At 35.2% G+C, this 19,614-nt stretch overlaps 3 protein-coding genes across 4 annotated transcripts; all 3 read left to right on the forward strand.

Moving 5' to 3' along the window:
- The first annotated feature begins 1,557 nt into the window (after positions 1–1,557).
- On the forward strand, positions 1,558–5,923 carry LOC102668851 (putative pentatricopeptide repeat-containing protein At1g12700, mitochondrial). 2 transcript variants are annotated; one of them, XM_026123801.2, is made up of 3 exons: positions 1,559–3,366; positions 5,090–5,143; positions 5,285–5,425. In XM_026123801.2, exon 1 carries the CDS (start codon positions 1,636–1,638, stop codon positions 3,274–3,276), a length of 1,641 nt encoding a protein of 546 aa, XP_025979586.1. In that variant the 5' UTR covers positions 1,559–1,635; the 3' UTR covers positions 3,277–3,366; positions 5,090–5,143; positions 5,285–5,425. The 2 variants fall into 2 exon arrangements, with proteins under 2 accessions (XP_040860932.1, XP_025979586.1); XM_041004998.1 differs by having other exon boundaries at positions 1,558–3,681; positions 5,090–5,923.
- LOC121172852 (galactose mutarotase-like) lies at positions 5,038–7,440 on the forward strand. Its single transcript, XM_041005495.1, has 3 exons — positions 5,038–5,194; positions 5,285–5,805; positions 7,285–7,440. Exons 1-3 carry the CDS (start codon positions 5,038–5,040, stop codon positions 7,438–7,440), a joined length of 834 nt encoding a protein of 277 aa, XP_040861429.1.
- Positions 7,441–9,285: 1,845 nt separating this feature from the next.
- On the forward strand, positions 9,286–11,229 carry LOC100779660 (pentatricopeptide repeat-containing protein At1g12775, mitochondrial). Its single transcript, XM_014761712.3, has 2 exons — positions 9,286–10,366; positions 11,065–11,229. The coding sequence occupies exons 1-2, from the start codon at positions 9,596–9,598 to the stop codon at positions 11,227–11,229; spliced, it is 936 nt and encodes a 311-aa protein (XP_014617198.1). The 5' UTR covers positions 9,286–9,595.
- The last annotated feature ends 8,385 nt before the right edge of the window (positions 11,230–19,614 follow it).

Consider the following 19,614-nt stretch of genomic DNA (forward strand, 5'->3'; position numbering starts at 1 on the left):
AAACATTCATGTTTAATTTACATTATGAATAAAAAATTTCTTAGACTAATAACAATTACATAAATTACGAATAATTTTTTATCCAATAAAAAAAATAAATCATAATTTCTTAATCACCACAAAAAAATAATAGATTATTAAAAGAAGATCTACCTCTCATGGCCATTGAGGAGTTACACTGAATATGGGTATAAGAAGTGATAGAATAAGAGGGGTGAAAGAAATAGAGTAAATGATTTCCCTAAAGGGGATTTTGTAGTGGTATCTGTTTTCCCTTGGCCCTAACTCTTTATTTACAGCGACGGGAGTGAATTTGGGCCTGATCCAAAAAATCTTCCTCATTTATATTTTTGATATATTTTGAATTTGTTTTCCTTTTTATATCTGTAAGTCATAAATAAGAAAAATATCAATTCTTATCATTTAATCCAAAAATAACTACTAAATAAATATTTTTAAAGATATTTTCAATATATTTTTATTATAAAAAAAATAGTTCATATTTAGCCGTTATCACATCTCATCAACAACTTTGATGTTTTTTCATTACTTTTTTTGGATTTGTATTCATAGAAACACATTATGAAAGCCAATGATGAACTATTGTGTCAAAATGTATATGATAGTAGAAAAATAAAAAACACAAGTAATTTATATCACATAATGCTTAACAAGGACAATGTCAAATATAAAAAATTTAGATAATGAGAAACACCCGAAAGTATAGAAATATAAAAAGCAAAACTTATCATAAACACTATCATAAAATAGCCGAAGACATTGCAAGACTGTATAGGAGTAACATAATACAACAATGGTGGAGACTCAAGCTTTTAGATAAACAACAATCCTGGTGGATTTTAATTTATAATTGTAAAAAATATAGTTTTTTCTGTTAATTATATACAAAACTTGCGAAACATAGTTTTTCATAGTTTTCCTCATTCTTAAGAAAATAAAAAAATTTCAACCATCAAAGTCACATTAGACTTTATGTGTGTTTATGATGCTAGTTAAGTAAAATAAAGTAGATGAATAAGTTTTGTCCTCGGTAAAGTATTATTAGAGATGTGGGTGTTCATAAATCAATTTGAAAAAACCGATAAAAAAATCAAAAATTAAATAGATAAAAAAATTGTAAAACCAAATTTTTTATTAGATTAATTTCATATTTAATTTTAGAAACTAATTCAAACTAAACTTTATATATATATATAAATTAATAATATCACTCATTTTTATTTCTTATATTTTTATAAAATTATCATATAACTTATATCTATTTATGAAAATATATTTTATTAAGAATTTTTTACTAATTATTTGAATTAAAATAGATAATTATTCTATTATTAGTTATATAATGATATATAAATAAAATATTTAATATTTTAAATTATTTTTATATATATCTGATAAGGTTAAAATTTAGGATGAATCCAATCTAAACCGTTTTAAATTAAATTGAATAAGATCAAATTAAAAATTTAAATTTAACCAATTTAATAATAAATTAACAAAAGATGGATGACCTAACGAGCCTTCCATTTCATGAATAACAGCCGAAGCTGAAATCGGAGAAAACCGAACTTTGATTTCTCTCATGAATAACAGCCAACACATAAGCATAACAAAATGTCGCTGCCAACAAGGTTAAGGTTTTCTGTCTCTCTTTCCATTCCCAATTTTTCCTCTTTTCTTCAAAACTCCTCACATTCTCACTTTCACTCTCAGCCCCCATCCATTCAAAATGTTGACGATGCCGTTTCCCAATTCAATCGCATGCTGTGTATGCGTCATACCCCACCCATCATCCAATTTAACAAGATTTTAGATTCCTTTGCAAAGATGAAGCACTATTCCACCGCTGTTTCCCTTTCTCACCGATTGGAACTCAAGGGAATTCAGCCTGACCTTATTACTTTGAACATTCTCATTAATTGTTTCTGTCATATGGGTCAAATCACTTTCGGCTTCTCTGTATTGGCCAAGATTCTCAAGAGGGGTTACCCGCCCGACACCGTAACCTTGAATACACTGATCAAAGGTCTCTGTCTTAAGGGACAAGTCAAGAAAGCACTGCACTTTCACGACAAGCTATTAGCACAAGGATTTCAACTCAATCAAGTTAGTTATGGGACTTTGATCAATGGAGTATGCAAGATAGGAGACACAAGAGCTGCCATCAAGTTGCTGCAAAAGATTGATGGACGACTGACTAAACCTAACGTGGTAATGTACAGCACAATTATTGACGCCCTGTGCAAATATCAACTTGTAAGTGAGGCTTATGGTTTATTTTCTGAAATGACTGTCAAGGGAATTTCTGCTGATGTTGTCACTTATAGTACTCTAATATATGGCTTCTGCATCGAGGGTAAGTTGAAAGAAGCAATTGGTTTGTTAAATGAAATGGTATTGAAAACTATCAACCCAAATGTTTATACCTATAATATACTGGTTGATGCATTATGTAAAGAAGGAAAGGTGAAAGAAGCAAAAAGTGTGTTAGCTGTGATGCTCAAAGCATGTGTGAAACCTGATGTTATTACGTATAGTACTTTAATGGATGGATACTTCTTAGTTTATGAAGTGAAGAAGGCACAACATGTATTCAATGCTATGTCCCTAATGGGAGTGACTCCTGACGTTCACACTTACACGATCCTCATTAACGGATTTTGTAAGAATAAAATGGTGGACGAGGCATTAAATCTCTTTAAGGAAATGCATCAGAAAAATATGGTTCCCGGTATAGTCACATACAGTTCTCTTATTGATGGTTTATGCAAATCAGGGAGAATACCTTATGTTTGGGATCTTATTGATGAGATGCATGATAGAGGTCAACCGGCAAATGTAATCACCTACAGTTCTTTAATAGATGGATTATGCAAAAACGGTCATCTTGACAGGGCAATTGCATTGTTCAACAAAATGAAAGATCAGGGAATTCGACCGAATACGTTCACATTCACTATACTTCTTGATGGACTATGTAAAGGTGGAAGACTTAAGGATGCACAAGAGGTTTTTCAAGATCTTTTGACTAAAGGATATCATCTCAATGTCTACACATACAATGTTATGATCGATGGGCATTGTAAACAGGGCCTGCTCGAGGAAGCATTGACCATGCTGTCAAAAATGGAAGACAATGGTTGCATCCCTGATGCTGTTACTTTTGAAATTATCATCATTGCTCTCTTTAAAAAAGATGAGAATGGTAAGGCAGAGAAACTTCTTCGACAAATGATTGCTAGAGGCTTGTTGTAAGACTAAAACTATGTGAGAAGTTTCTAGTTACCGGTGAAAAAGAAGATGGACAATGCAATGGGCTCAATATCACTTTACTTTTTATTAAAGGTGATATGTACTTAGCTTCATTTTTTATGTTATAAATATAACAATAGCCAAATGATTACTGTCTTGATTTAACCATCCCTTTCCTTTTCAATGTATTGTGGATGCTTGCTTTAATGATTTACTCAGTCACTCCTCATTGTTAGTGTTTCAGTTGTTAAACTAATCTGAAACTGACATGATTATTTGAAATGCTTTATCTCTTATAGTTGACTTTGTTTACCTAAAAGCATAGAAAGTAAAACTGGATTGCCTAGGCATCTGTTCACATGTCCTAATGAAGGCATTTAAATTTCTCCTGGATTATATCTGCACTAGGTAATCACAACAACTCAAAGAAAAGAAGGCTGGCCAATTCAAAATCATATATTAGTAACCATGCAATTTTAATGGACTCTGGGTGTAAGCCAATTTGCTAAAGTCTGAATTTTTTGTTCCTTTTCGTTTGTGTGCTAATACTTTCATAACATGTGTTATGTTAGATGATGGGTGGGTGGGTGTTTTTTTTTGGGGGGGGGGGGGGGGGGGGGCCAAATAGTGCTATAAAGTTTAGGCAATTCTCACCTTATAAACTGTTTTTCTGGGGTTGAGTTTGACCCTAAGTCCAAATTCTAATTCTGATATGTTACATACAAGATTGTTTGTCAGTTTCATTGCTATATGCTAAGTATCAATAACTTTATATGTTAGCATTATTTTATACTGCTGCAAGAGCTTTTAAGTTTCATTCTCTATCTCTTGGGTTTATCTCTATCTACATTGTTGAGAGTGGTACAACATCGTTGCTTAGAATCATCGATGCACCTTTCCATGACAAGCTCTACTTTGCTGTTGCTAATCAACCTTGCTTGCTTGATGTTCGAATTGATGCAATGTATACTAAGCCTTCCAATCAGAGCAACTTCATTTGTAGACATCAAATTAAAAAAGTTATGCTAGAGCCTAGAAGGAAAAATAGCAAGCACAAGGTGGGTTTCTGTATGCTCACACTAGGGTTAGTTGAAGTTGTTAACAAGTAAATTTAATAGTGATTTAGTTAGACATCCTAACCAAATTGAAAGAGAGGGAGAAGTCAGAAGGTATAACATAGCCATATATATAATCGAGATGTCAAGTCCTTGGAGTGATGGATGTGTGCTAGAGGGAATAGTTCTGTATTTTCATTCATATCCTTGCTGATTATTACATAGCCATATATATAGCAATTCTTGCTAACAGAATTGCACCAAATCATGCTAGGGAATATTACAATAACAGAAAGCGGTTAAACTTGTCTCCTAGCAGCACTACACAGCAAGGTCCCACTGTCAGCTCAGCCTCGAATCAGTTTTCCTTTTGGGCCTTAGCAGACCCGTTTCTTCCTTCTGCAATACCTTCTTCCTATCATCAATCCTTTTGATTATTTTAACATGTGCATGCGAACTAGGATTTGATTATAATGGTTATGAAAATGTGAACTCTTAATACATAAAGGCGAAGCACATATGGATTTGTCATGGACTTGGCTAATACAACATTACCTGTTATTCTCAAGAATGATAGACTACCTAATTATAATGTTTTAGATGTTATTGTGTGTTGTTTTCACTAATAATGTGATTCTGAAATGGAATTTGAAATGACATTAAGTTAGTGTTTTCTAAAGAAAGAAAATCACACAATAATCTATGAAGTATGAATTTTGTTTGCTGTTTTCCTGATCCACTGTCCCCTCTCCAAATTTCAGGTGGAAATGTTGGGTTTGATAAGAAGGTATGGGAGATAGTTGAACATAAGAAAGGTGAAACCCCCTCAATCACTTTTAAGTGCCACAGTCATGATGGAGAGGAATGTAGTGTCTATGCTGTTTTTCTCCCTCACTTTTAAGTATCATTATGCTATTCCTTTCCCTTTATTTGGCTTTTGTTTTGTGTTATATAAGGTTATCCTGGGGATATCACCGTTACTTCCACTTACACACTCACCTCAAGCACAACTCTGAGGCTTGACATGGAAGAAGTGCCTAAGGACAAGCCCACCATAGTTAACTTAGCTCAGCATACCTACTGGAACTTAGCTGGCCACAACTCAGGGAATATACTTGACCATTCAATTCACTTATGGGCTAATCATATCACGCCTGTGGACGAGAATACGGTGCCAACCGGTGAAATCATGCTAGTGAAGGGTACCCCTTTTGATTTTACATCTTTTAATAGAATAGGCAGCACCATTAGTCAGGTTGGACTGGGATATGACGACAATTATGTGCTTGATTGTGGGGAAGAGAAAGAGGGTTTGAGACATACTGCAAAAGTGAGGGATCCATCAAGTTCAAGAGTACTTAACTTGTGGACAAATGCCCCTGGTGTGCAATTTTACACTACAAACTATGTGAATGGTGTTCAAGGAAAAGGAGGTGCTATATATGGAAAGCATGTCGGGTTATGTCTCGAGATACAGGTGCTATATATGAAAAGGAGGTGTTATATATATATAGTTTAATTACTCATTTGGTCCTTGTAGTTTAATCATTTATACCTTTTAGTCCTTATAGTTTTAAAGTGGTTTTTTTGGTTCATATCGTTTACATTTAATTCTTTTTTAGTTTCCGTAGTTTGAAAGTAGTTTTTTTAGTTTTTATAATTTACATTTTAATTTTCTTTTAGTTCATATAGTTTGAAAGTAATCTTTTTAGTTCTTATACTTTATATTTTAATTCACTTTTAGTTCTTATCATCAAAATATGAATAATATTATCAATTACAATTAACTACAAAAATATTAATATGTAATTCATAACTAATTTATCACAAGATAATTTGTAAACAAAAAAATTATTGATAATTTATAACTAATTTGTAGCTAATTATTTTTATAACTTTTTTAGTAAAGACTAAAAAGTTGTTGAAATACAAGTGTGAGGTGAAGTCCCACGTCGGGTAGAAGTGAAAAAGTTGAAAATAATATAAGTGAGGAGAAGTCCTAACCTGAACCTTAAGGTTTTGGGTTAAAATTTGGTGTCACGTTTTCTTATAATCTTTCCAAAAGTTGGTATCAAATCAATCTTATATTATTTTATGTAAAATGAGTGATTCAATACAAGTAAAACTATAATAAAAAACATATGGAGGCAAAATTGATTTTTCATCCCGTACGTTTAGAATTGAACTTTTCGTCTATAATCAATTGACTCGTTTTCATCCCTCGTTAGTAGGGGTGGGTAAACTTGCCCAGGTCCATGGACTAGCCTACGGGTCCTGCGGTCCGTGCGTGTAGCGGACCAATTTTTTGAACGGCCAATGGTTATGTCATATTTTTGGGCTCATCTTGCTTAATCGGCGGACTATGTGGGTTTGGTCCCGCAGGTTGTCCATATTAGGTTTGATTTGTGTGACCAAGTTACAAGCAAGAGATTAGAATTTTAAAAAAATAGATAAAGAAATATATTAGATAAGATAAAGATTTAAATATAAAAATAAAAAATTTAAATTAAAAGATAATAAAGATAAAAAAGATAAGATAAGAAAAGTAAAAGATAACAAAAATAAAAGATTAAGATAAAAAAAATAAGTGATACTGTTGGGACCTGACCGGCTAAAAATCTTCCTTTTTTATATTTTTTAGATTTTTTTCTCTTTTAATCTATCCTTTTCATAATTGCAAGTCATAAATAATAAAAATATCAATTCTTATCATTTAATCCAATAAAAATATCTTTATATAATGAGTATGTTCAAATGTATTCCAAAGAAACAAGAAGCAATGTTGGTTTAAGTCAAGGTTCATCACAAGAGACCATAACTACTACTAGTACTATTAGTATTGCTCAAGTTGATGTTATGGATGTAAGTCAAGGTTTCTCTTAATTTTTTTAACTACCAATCATTTATTCTTATTTACTTTGACTAACTATTTTTTATTTTTGTGGAATTAATGTAGGAGTTTATACAATTTGAAGATGAAGATATGTCACAAGTGGGTAAATCTCAACTATATACATATTTGGAAGAGGCAAACGTTTCAAATAAATATCATCCCAATATTGATGTTTTGCAATATTGGAAGGACAATAAAGCTCGGTTTCCAGATCTTTGATTATTGACTTGTGATATTTTAAGCATCTAAATTACAACGGTGGCTTCCGAATCAGCATTTAGTATTGGCTCACGGGTGCTTAACAAATATCGAACTAGGCTTCTTGTTGACAACATACAAGCCTTGATATGTACTAAAAATTGGTTACTAGGATTTGATATGCAAGGTAAATAATGTGTAATAATTGTCGTCTTTTAATCACTTAACTTAACTTTATTCTAATATTTATTATTATTTTGAGTTTTAGGAAAAGAAGATGAAGATGTGGAGATGAAGAAGACTCAAGCTACTTTAAATATGGAATCATTTGTTGTTGGAGATGTTTAAGTTTCATATTTTAGATTTATTGCTTGGATTTTCTTTTGTTAAGACATTATTTATTTTATTGATATAATTGACTAATTGTTGAGATTTTATTTACATTTGTATTGAACTTAATTTGATTGTGTTGTATTTTTATTGAAATTGAAATTATTTTAAAACTAGGCCCGTGGACCGGCCTGTTTGACCCGCAGGGTTCACGGGATGGGGGCGGACCAATTTATTTGGTCCGTGTAAGAATGCGGGCGGACTGGCCCGGCCCGCTGCTAATGCGTACTTATGCGGGCGGGCCTTACGCGGGATGGGCCGGCCCGCTTACCCATCCCTACTCGTTAGGCTAACTACTAACATTGTTAACAAATTGAGACGTCATCATCCATTGCGTGACGTTTTTGTTCCTTGTAGCCTAATGATAAAAATAAATATTCTATAATATTCAATTGAAATAAACTAAAGAGATAAGATTTTTACTACTAAGTAAAAAGTTACATTAAGTTTTAAAATCAAGAATTATCTTTATTAATATAGCACATCGAAATTTAAAAACTGAATTGAAATTAGAATTGATTAAGATAACAATAATATTATATTTTACTTACATGAAATAGAAGACGAAGACTAGGGTGCGTAAGTAAACTTCTTATGCACCCAACGTAAGTTTTTGAAAAAAAATTAGAATGAACCGCATCCGTCTGATTTAAAAATAAAAAAATGAAATGGTCGAGATTTCTTCAAGGCAACCGGTTGTAACAGGAGATTTCTTCAGGACAACCCGCCGTGCCAACCAGCTTGATGAAATGTCTGAGAGCTCTGAGGAGGAGGGTCAGATTGTGAACAAAGAAAGGGTTAGGGAAGAGAAGGGAGAGGATGAGAGATTGCGGCGTGGAGGAAGAGAAGATGAAGGAGATGGTTGGGGTGGTAGGGATTCTCGTCCAGGGAATAACCAGGGTGAAAGGTGGGGGAAGAAGGAGAGTCATAGATTGCATCATGGCGATAGATGGCATGGAGGTGAGGAGCACGGTGACCGGAACTCTTCTTACCATTCCCAGCACCGTGCCGTTGATACCTATACCTTAACTCATCCTCAGATTCGCTACCACTGCGCTTCCTCATGTCATCCTCACTCGACTCGTTGTTGCTTCTTCTAGCCATACAAACCCTAATTCAATTCGACGGAAGCCAAATCCAAAATCGAAGAACACAGAGAAAGCACAAATTTCAAAGACTTCACTTCGAGCACGCGATAAAAATAACTGCATCGAGGGTGTTGGAGGTGCCGAGGGTGGGAAGGTTTCCTGCGTTGTCGGAGAGGGTGAGGCCGATTTGGATCAGGTGGAGGCGATCCACGTTGGCTTTGAGCATGGCGTAGTGCGCGGCGGGTTAGCGATGGCGGAAAGAGGGGTCACAAGCGTAGGAGCGTACATCAGAATACCTCACAATCCGGTTGCCATCATTAAATCTGGTCCATTTAATATTTTTATTATTAAATCGGATGGACCCAAATGACTACTACCTTTTTTGTTAACTTACGTAAGGTGCGAAAGGAGTTTCACTTTTGCACCCTAGAATTCGCTGAAATAGAAAAGGGCACACATCTCCAACTACTATCTGCTAAATAAGAAAGGGCAGCTTATTTTGAATTGTCATGTATTGCTATTGCTTGCTGCCAACACATAAACATAACAAAATGTCACTGCCAACAAGGTTAAGGTTTTCTGTCTCTCCTTCCATTCCCAATTTTTCCTCTTTTCTTTGAAACTCCTTACATTCTCACTTTCATTCTCAGCCCCCATCCATTTAAAATGTTGACGATGCCGTTTCCCAATTCAATCGCATGCTGTGTATGTGTCATACCCCACCCATCATCCAATTTAACAAGATTTTAGATTCCTTTGCGAAGATGAAGCACTATTCCACTGCTGTTTCCCTTTCTCACCGATTGGAACTCAAGGGAATTCAGCCTGACCTTTTTACTTTGAATATTCTCATTAATTGTTTCTGTCATATGGGTCAAATTACTTTCAATTTCTCTATATTGGCCAAGATTCTCAAGAGGGGTTACCATCCCGACACCATAACCTTCACAACACTGATCAACGGTCTGTGCCTTAAAGGACAAGTCAACAAAGCACTGCACTTTCACGATAAGCTATTAGCACAAGGATTTCAACTCAACCAAGTTAGTTATGGGACTTTGATCAATGGAGTATGCAAGATAGGAGACACAAGAGCTGCCATCAAGTTGCTGAGAAAGATTGATGGACGACTGACTAAACCTGACGTGGTAATGTACAACACAATTATTGATGCCCTGTGCAAACATCAACTTGTAAGTAAGGCTTATGGTTTATTTTTTGAAATGAATGTCAAGGGAATTTCTGCTGATGTTGTCACTTATAATACTCTAATATATGGCTTTTGCATCGTGGGTAAGTTGAAAGAAGCAATTGGTTTGTTAAATAAAATGGTATTGAAAACTATCAACCCAAATGTCCGTACCTATAATATACTGGTTGATGCATTATGTAAAGAAGGAAAGGTGAAAGAAGCCAAAAATTTTTTAGCTGTCACGCTGAAAGCATGTGTGAAATACTTTATTGGATGGGTATGTCTTATTTATAAAGTGAAGAAGGCAAAGCATGTATTGAAGAATGTTATTACTTATAACGGATTTTGTAAGATTAATTAAAAGGCTATCATGTAGATATCTGCACATATAATTATTGGAGAGATTCGAGGGGTACACCTGTGGACCACGAACCACCACATAAGGAAGCCTGACACCACATTCTAACCCAAAACCTTAAGGCTCAGGTTTATGGGTCTTCTCCTCACTTATATGATGCTCAACTTTTCCACTTCTACCCAATGTGGGACTTCACCTCACACTTGTACTCCAACACATCTCCCCTTCAAGTGTGAATCTCTTCCACATGGTAGCCTCCCCCTTGAGGGGAAGTCATCCACGAGTATAACCATTACTCGCACCGCCGCTCCATCTGTGGGACACGCTGCCTGGACATACCGCCACACCGCCATCTTACTCGTTTGAGTCGGTCACAAAGTCGAACCATTGGCTCTGATACCAATTATTGGAGAAATTTGAGGGGTACACCTGTGGACCGCGAGCCACCACATAAGGAAACCTGACACCACATTCTAACCCAAAACCTTAAGGCTCAAGTTTATGGGTTTTCTCCTCACTTATATGGTGCTCAACCTTTTCACTTCTACCCAATGTGGGACTTCACCTCACACTGATACTCCAACAATAATGTTATGATCAATGGGCATTGTAAACAGGACCTGCTTGATGAATCATTGTCCATGCTGTCAAAAATGGAAGACAATGGATGCAAGGCTAATGCAGTAACTTTTGAAATTATCATCAGTGCTCTCTTTGAAAAAGATGAGAATGATAAGGTAGAAAAACTTCTTCATGAAATGATTGCTAGAGGCTTGTTGTAAGACTAAACTATGCGAGAACTTTCGAGTTACACGTGAAAAAGAAGATGAACAATGCAATGGGCTCAATATCACTTTACTTTTGATTAAAGGTGATATGTACTTAGCTTCATTTTTTATGTTATAAATATAACAATAGTCAAATGAGTATTGTCTTGATTTAACCATCCTTTTCCTTCTCAATGTATTGTGGATGCTTGCTTTAATGATTTACTCAGTCACTCCTCATTGTTAGTGTTTAAGTTGTCAAACTAATCTGAAACTGACATGATTGTTTGAAATGCTTTATCTCTTATAGTTGACTTTGTTTACCTAAAAGCATAGAAAGAAAAAACATAAGCATAAGACAATGCTGTCATGTATGATACAAACATGACAGTCTTCAGATGTTAAATTTGCACAAAGGAGGCGAACATATGGTGAATAGGCCAAACAGTTTGGTGAAGGATGGAAGTAGACCCATTGTTTCTAATGGTTTCTTCATACATGGATTGCCTAGGCCCCTATTCACATGTCCAAATGAAGGAATTTTAATTTCTCCTGGATTATATCCGCACTAGGTAATCACAACAACTCAAAGAAAAGAAGGCTGGTCAATTCAAAATCATATATTAGTAACCATGCAATTTTAATGGACTTTGGGCATAAGCCAATTTGCTAAAGTCTGAATTTTTTGTTCCTTTTCGTTTGTGTGCTAATACTTTCATAGCATATGTGTTATGTTAGAAAGTCATCTTAATTGCAGCCTCTTTGGAGCACCTACACTATGATGGGCGTGAGGTGGGGGGGTAAAGTTTAGGCAATTCTCACCTTATAAACAGTTTTTCTAGGGCTGAGTTTGACCCTAAGCCCAAATTCTAATTCTAATATGTTACATACAAGATTGTTTGTGTCAGTTTTATTGCTATATGCTAAGTATCAATAACTTTATATGTTAGCATGATTTTATACTGCTGCAGGAGCTTTTGATTGGGTTTATCTCTAGCTATCTACATTGTTGAGAGTGGTACAACATCATTGCTTAGAATCATCAATGCACCTTTCCATCACGAGCTCTACTTCGCTGTTGCTAATCAACCTTGCTTGATGTTCTAATTGATGCAATGTATTCAAAGCCTTCCAATTACAGCCACTTCATTTGCAGACATCAAATTAAAAAAGTTATGCTAGAAGGAAAAATAGCAAGCACAAGGTTGGTTTCTGTATTCTCACACTAGGGTTAGTTGAAGTTGTTAACAGGTAAATTTAACAGTGATTTAGTTAGAGATCCTAACCAAATTGAAAGAGAGGGAGAAGCCAGAAGGTATAAATAAGAGAGGGTTAGATTGGATTTGGATAGTGTTGTTGGTTGGAAAGGAGAGATAGTACTCCTGGAGGTCTGTGAGTTACTTTTTTTCCATGTTCCCACTTGATTCTGCAATCATATTGATTTAGATTCAGGGACAAAAGTGATTTTCAACATAAGTCCGATTCTTTACTTTTCTCATTTGATTCCTATTACAGTCATGGTTGCTTCTGGTCTGTATATATTAGATTTTTAATGTAAAACTACACCAGGGCTAAGAAATACAAGCATCTATATTTCTTCTAATATTTATATTGATATTCTAAATCTTAATAAAATTGAAGATATATCATGTCGCACTTTGATTCCTCAGAGAGGATTGCAGCGGCAATTTGAATTTATAGTGTAGATATCGAACATGTTAAAAGTTGCATGAGATTATCAGGTCAAACTTGCCAGTTTCCACAACATGTGAAAAATTGTCACGACAGGAAAGCAATTCAAAGATTTTAGTTGTTTTGGATGATGATCCGACAGGAAAACAAACTGTTCATGATATTGAATATTTGACAGAATGGTAAGTTTATTTCATTTTCTTCAGTTATTTCCAATTTCTTGGCAGAATCAATGCATATCATATTTCATACAGTACTATCTCAAACCAAACTACCAAAGCACTGGTTTTTCTTTTAATTAGTTCTATTTTTAGTCAATTTCTCATTTAATAATAATTTTTCATCATGAGATTGGAATTGAAAGCAAGATCTTCCTGAAGAAAATCTCAAGTTTTATGTTTCCATACAGGACCATTGAGTCACTGATTGAGCAGTTTAGAAAAAGTCCAAAATGCTTTTCATTTTGAAAAATTCCAGGTCACTCTGAGTTCTGACAAGGTAAAAAATCTTAGCCCACATTCACCAACCAATCCAGGATTTTTTATCCAGTTAAACAGGAAAATATACTGCTATTTTGATCTCTCTTCTGTAAGAAATCCACTTATAACCATGGATGAAATTTTGAAGAACTCTATTTATAGGTAAAATAGGCCAAGTGTTTGAGTTACAAATAGGAAGAGGTGGGGTGGGGGTCAAATTTTCTTTATTTTATTTGTAACATTTTTAAAGAAAAAGTTAATATTTTTTAATTAATTACTTTAATGATGCTATTTGTATTTGGCCATCACAATTAAATTGAATTACTTACTTTAATGATGCTATTTGTATTTGGCCACAACAATTAAATAAACCTAGCTCCACCATTTGTCCCATCGTTGCTCTGCAAACGGAAAAGCAAGCTATTGAAGTACAAAGAAAAAGTGTCTTCATTAGTGGCATGCAATATTTGAGCTGAATAAAGTTTTGAACTGTAATAGAGGCAACACTTTAATTATAAGTAAGTAACATACCATAAATCACCTAAGGAGCTGGAGTTCAAGCTACGGGATATTTCAATAACCAGCAATATCAAATTCTATCAAGTTCATAAGTTTATAGTTGATCTTTGGCAGGCCAGTGTTAGATATTAATTAGAAAAATAATAATAACAAGTTTTATGAGCCTTAAATTGTGGAAGATGAAAGTTGTAAGGTTGTAAGTTACAAAGTCTTGAATAAGCAATTATGTGAGCATTTAGTATTTTTGAATAAGCAAATTATGTGAGTGGTCACTCTATTTTAGTATAAATAGGGGATCATACTCTTGTATTTTGGGTGCCAAATGAAATAAAATTTTCTTCTTCTTCCTACAAAGTGGTATCAGAGCTTGAGTTCTAGAGTGTTGAGAGAGAAACACTTTGTGAGTTGAGAGATAGCAAGCAATGGCTTGAGTATGTTTCAATTCCCACGTCTTACCAAAGAGAATTATGATAATTGGTGTCATCGCATGAAAGCCTTGTTAGGTTCTCAAGATGCATGGGAGATTGTAGAGAAAGGTTATACCCAACCTCAAAATGAGGCTATTTTGTCACCAAATGAGAAAGAGACTTTGTTGAAGTCGAAGAAGAAGGATCAACAAGCACTTACTTTCATTCATCAAGGTTTGGATGAAGCTATGTTCGAGTTGGTGTCAAATGCAACCACATCCAAAGAAGCATGGGAGATTTTGAAAACCTCCCTTGAAGGTGTTGATAAGGTAAAAAAGGTGCGCCTACAAACTCTACGTAGAGAGTTTGAATCGTTGCATATGAAGGAATCCGAATCTATCTCAGATTTTGGCAACAAGGTGTTGGCTATTGTGAACCAAATGAAGCGTTATGGAGAAAATATGGAAGATGTTCGTGTGGTGGAAAAGATCCTTCGCTCCTTAATCGCTAAATTTGATTATGTGGTTTGTGCTATTGAAGAGTCTAAGGATTTAGACTCAATGACCGTAGACCAATTGATGGGTTCTCTTCAAGCCTATAAAGAAAGGTTTAATAGAAGATATGATGAGCCATTGGAGCAACTCCTCAAAGCCAAAGCTTCTTTGAAAGAAAATGGAGGAGAAAGTAGTCAAAAAGCACGTGGACGTGGAAGAGGACGTGGTCATGGCCAAGGAAGAGGAGGAAGAGGAGATCGTGATAATTTTGACAATAATGAATGGAGGAGCCATCAATCCACTAGAAGTTGTGGAAGAGGAAAAGGAAGAGGTAGAAACAATTATGAAAAAGCATATGAAAGGAGGTATGATAAATCTAATGTTGAATGTTTTAATTGTCATAAATATGGCCATTACTCTTGGGAGTGTAGAACAAATGTTGAAGAGAAGGTCAATCTTGTTGATGATAAAGAAGATAAAGAAGTTGAAGAGTCAACACTACTACTATCACTTAATAATGGTGAGAAGGAAGACAAATGCTTATGGTATCTTGACAATGGAGCAAGCAATCACATGTGTGGATGCAAAGAGAAATTTGTGGAACTTGATGAGAAGCTGAAAGGAAATATTTCTTTTGGAGATTCTTCCAAGGTGGAAATCCAAGGAAAAGGTACCATTTTAATTTCTTTAAAAGATGGTGCTCACAAATTAATCACGGATGTTTACTATATTCCTAAACTAAAAAGCAATATTTTGAGTTTGGGACAACTTGTTGAAAAGGGGTATGAAATTCATATGAAAGATTGTTGTTTATGGCTTCGAGATCAAAATTCTAATTTGATTGCCAAGGTGTTTATGTCAAGAAATAGAATGTTCACTTTGAACATTAAAACCAATGAAGCAAAATGTTTGAAGGTTAGCATAAAAGATGAATCATGGTGTTGGCATATGAGATTTGGGCAGTTGAATTTTGGAGCACTAAAATCCTTAGGAGAAGAGAAGATGGTGAAAGGGATGCCTCACATCAACCATCTTAATCAATTGTGTGAAGCATGTCTCCTTGGAAAGCATGCAAGAAGGAGTTTTCCAAAAGAAGTTAATTCAAGAGCAAAAGAGCCTCTCCAACTTGTTTACACCGATGTGTGTGGCCCAATCAATCCTCCTTCATGTGGTAACAATAAATATTTCTTGCTTTTTATTGATGATTATAGTAGAAAGACTTGGGTTTATTTTCTAAAGCAAAAATCTGAGGCATTTGTAGCTTTTAAAAATTTTAAAGCTCTTGTGAAAAAGGAGAGTGGTTATGTAATCAAGGCTCTAAGATCCGATAGAGGTGGCGAATTCACATCAAAAGAATTTAATGAATTTTGTGAAAAATATGGGATTCGTCGCCCTCTAACGGTTTATAGATCTCCACAACAAAATGGGGTAGCGGAGAGAAAAAATAAAACTATTCTTAATATGACTAGATGTATGTTGAAGGCTAAAAATATGCCAAAGGAATTTTGGGCCGAAGCTGTTGCATATGCCGTTTATTTGTCCAATCGCTCCCCAATAAAGAATGTCAAAGATCAAACACCACAAGAAGCATGGGGTAGAGTGAAGCCAAGAGTTGATCACTTGAGAGTATTTGGGAGCATTGCATATGCTCATGTACCCGACCAAGGAAGATTCAAGCTTGATGATCGGAGTGAGAAACATGTGTTCATTGGCTATGATGCAAGCTCAAAAGGCTACAAATTGTACAATCCAAACAATGGAAAGACAATTGTGAGCCGAGATGTCGAGTTCTATGAAGAAGGCACATGGAATTGGGAGGAGAAAGAAGACACTTATGATTTTTTCCCGTACTTTGAAGAAATAGATGAAGAAGCCTTGACTCCAAATGATTCAACTCCAGCACTTTCACCAACTCCTTCAACCAATGAAGCCTCATCATCTTCCGAAGGGAGTTCAAGTGAAAGGCCAAGAAGGATGAGAAATATTCAAGAATTATATGATGAAGCTGAAGTTATAAATGATTTGTTTTGTCTTTTTGTTGACAGTGAACCTTTAAACTTTGATGAAGCAATGAAAGACAAAAGGTGGAGACAAGCCATGGAAGAAGAAATCAAAGCCATTGAGAAGAACAACACTTGGGAGTTATCAAGTCTTCCCAAAGGTCATGAAGCAATTGGAGTCAAATGGGTGTTCAAAATCAAGAAGAATGCAAAAGGAGAGGTTGAGAGACACAAAGCAAGACTTGTAGCTAAAGGTTATAAGCAACAATATGGAGTTGATTATGATGAAGTGTTTGCACCGGTTGCCCGCATGGAGACCATTCGTCTTCTTATTTCCTTGGCAGCTCAAATGAAGTGGAGAATTTTTCAGCTTGATGTAAAATCGGCATTTCTAAATGGCTATCTTGAAGAAGATGTCTATGTTGAACAACCAATGGGTTTTGTCATCGAAGGTCAAGAAGGAAAAGTCTTGAAATTGAACAAAGCATTGTATGGTCTAAAGCAAGCACCGAGGGCATGGAATACTTGCATTGACAAGTACTTCCAAGACAATGGGTTTGTTCGTTGTCAAAATGAGTATGCTCTTTATGTTAAAACTTTTAATAATGGAGATGTCTTATTTATTTGTCTTTATGTGGATGACCTTATCTTTACCGGCAATAACCCAAATTTGTTTGAAGACTTCAAGGAGTCCATGTCTCGTGAATTTGATATGACAGATATGGGACTCATGTCATATTACTTGGGAATGGAAGTGAAGCAAACGGAGAATGGTATCTTTGTCTCACAAGAAAGGTACACAAAAGAAGTGTTGAAGAAATTTAATATGCTTGATTGCAATCCCGTGAACACACCTATGGAAGGTGGCTTGAAGTTATCAAAGTTTGATGAAGGAGAGAAGGTAGACTCCACGGTCTTCAAGAGTCTTGTGGGGAGTTTAAGCTATCTAACCAATACAAGGCCCGATATTCTATATGCGGTGGGAGTTGTGTGTCGCTTTATGGAGGCTCCTACCTCTCCTCATCTAAAAGCCGCAAAAAGAATTCTTCGTTACTTGAAAGGTACAATTGATTTTGGATTGTTTTATTCTCCCTCCAATAACTATAAGCTTGTGGGATTTTGTGATAGTGATTTTGCCGGAGATGTTGATGATAGAAAAAGTACTACCGGATTTGTATTTTTTATGGGTGATTGTGTTTTTACATGGAGTTCTAAGAAGCAAGGCATTGTGACACTTTCTACTTGTGAAGCCGAGTATGTAGCTGCAACTTCTTGCACATGTCATGCCATTTGGCTAAGAAGATTGTTGGAGGAACTTCAGTTGTTGCAAAAGGAAAGCACAAAGATCTATGTTGATAATAGATCTGCACAAGAGCTTGCCAAGAATCCGGTGTTCCATGAACGAAGTAAGCATATAGATACAAGGTATCATTTCATTAGAGAGTGCATTACAAAGAAAGAAGTAGAATTGGCTCATGTGAAAACTCAAGATCAAGTTGCGGATATTTTCACCAAGCCTCTCAAATTTGAAGATTTTCAAAGATTGCGAGCAAGACTTGGTGTGCAGAAGAATTTTCCAATTAAGGGAGGATGTTAGATATTAATTAGAAAAATAATAATAACAAGTTTTATGAGCCTTAAATTGTGGAAGATGAAAGTTGTAAGGTTGTAAGTTACAAAGTCTTGAATAAGCAATTATGTGAGCATTTAGTATTCTTGAATAAGCAAATTATGTGAGTGGTCACTCTATTTTAGTATAAATAGGGGATCATACTCTTGTATTTTGGGTGCCAAATGAAATAAAATCTTCTTCTTCTTCCAACAGGCCAGTGCATTGATAAAAGAGATTTGCAGAAATCTGGACGCTGCAGCAAAATCAGTTGACAACATTGACTATACCGTAGTTTTGAGGGGAGATTCAACTTTACGTGGCCATTTTGATGTTTTAGCTCAATAAGCATATTTTGATCAACAATATTGACACTCTTCAATTTTCTAAATGACAATAAATTGTTATGTACAGGAAGCAGATGTTGTTTCAGTATTGGGTGATATGGATGCATGGATAATTTGCCCCTTTTTCCTTCAAGGAGGTCGTTACACTATTGAAAACATACACTATGTTGATGATTCTGATACCTAGGTCTTGCCACTCCTGATCTAGCTATAAGCAATTATGAATGGATCCAAAATTAGAGTCCTGAGTGTTTAACTTTTTGTCTGCAGGCTTGTTCCTGCCGGGGACACTGAGTTTGCCAAAGATGCTTCCTTTGGCTACAAATCTTCAAACCTGTGTGATGTAAAACCTCTAATCCCTTTATTGACTAAACATTGTAGTTTTTTTATTTTTCATAATTTGGACAAATTCTTAATTTTGAGATGCTTTTTTTCCAAATATAGTGGGAGAGGAGAAAACAAATGGCCGAATACTTGGAAGTAGGGTTGCATCGATTTCTATCCAACTTTTGAGGAAAGGTGGTCCAGACGCAGTTTGTCGGCATCTATGCAGTTTGCAGAAGGTATACAGATAAGAGATAAGAGATATAGTTAATGCATCTTTGTTTGTACATTTTTAAGTTCTAAAAAAGAACACGTGGCTTTACTTTGTCTAGGTAAGAAATTACAAATACGAAGGTATATTGAATTCACTCACTATGTCTGTATCTATTGTATTAAGCAGGGGTCAATATGCATAGTTAATGCAGCTAGTGAAAGAGACATGACTGTATTTGCACTTGGAATGATCAAGGCAAAACTTTCTTCTCGTTCATGCTTTTTTGTCCCTTTTTGCTCGTTTTGTTACTAATGC

This window comes from Glycine max, chromosome 9 (assembly GCF_000004515.6).
Source record: "Glycine max cultivar Williams 82 chromosome 9, Glycine_max_v4.0, whole genome shotgun sequence".
Taxonomy (NCBI): Eukaryota; Viridiplantae; Streptophyta; class Magnoliopsida; order Fabales; family Fabaceae; genus Glycine; species Glycine max.

What these genes read in the sequence shown, in the direction of transcription:
- LOC102668851 (XM_041004998.1), top strand. Translation starts at nt 1,636, where the DNA reads ATGTCGCTGCCAACAAGGTTAAGGTTTTCTGTCTCTCTTTCCATTCCC.
- LOC121172852 (XM_041005495.1), top strand. Translation starts at nt 5,038, where the DNA reads ATGAATTTTGTTTGCTGTTTTCCTGATCCACTGTCCCCTCTCCAAATT. An exon ending in CAGTCATGATGGAGAGGAAT is followed by an intron (nt 5,195 to 5,284) that starts GTAGTGTCTATG and finishes GTGTTATATAAG; the next exon opens with GTTATCCTGGGGATATCACC. An exon ending in GGTTATGTCTCGAGATACAG is followed by an intron (nt 5,806 to 7,284) that starts GTGCTATATATG and finishes GAATTAATGTAG; the next exon opens with GAGTTTATACAATTTGAAGA.
- LOC100779660 (XM_014761712.3), top strand. Translation starts at nt 9,596, where the DNA reads ATGCTGTGTATGTGTCATACCCCACCCATCATCCAATTTAACAAGATT. An exon ending in TGAAATACTTTATTGGATGG is followed by an intron (nt 10,367 to 11,064) that starts GTATGTCTTATT and finishes CATTGTAAACAG; the next exon opens with GACCTGCTTGATGAATCATT.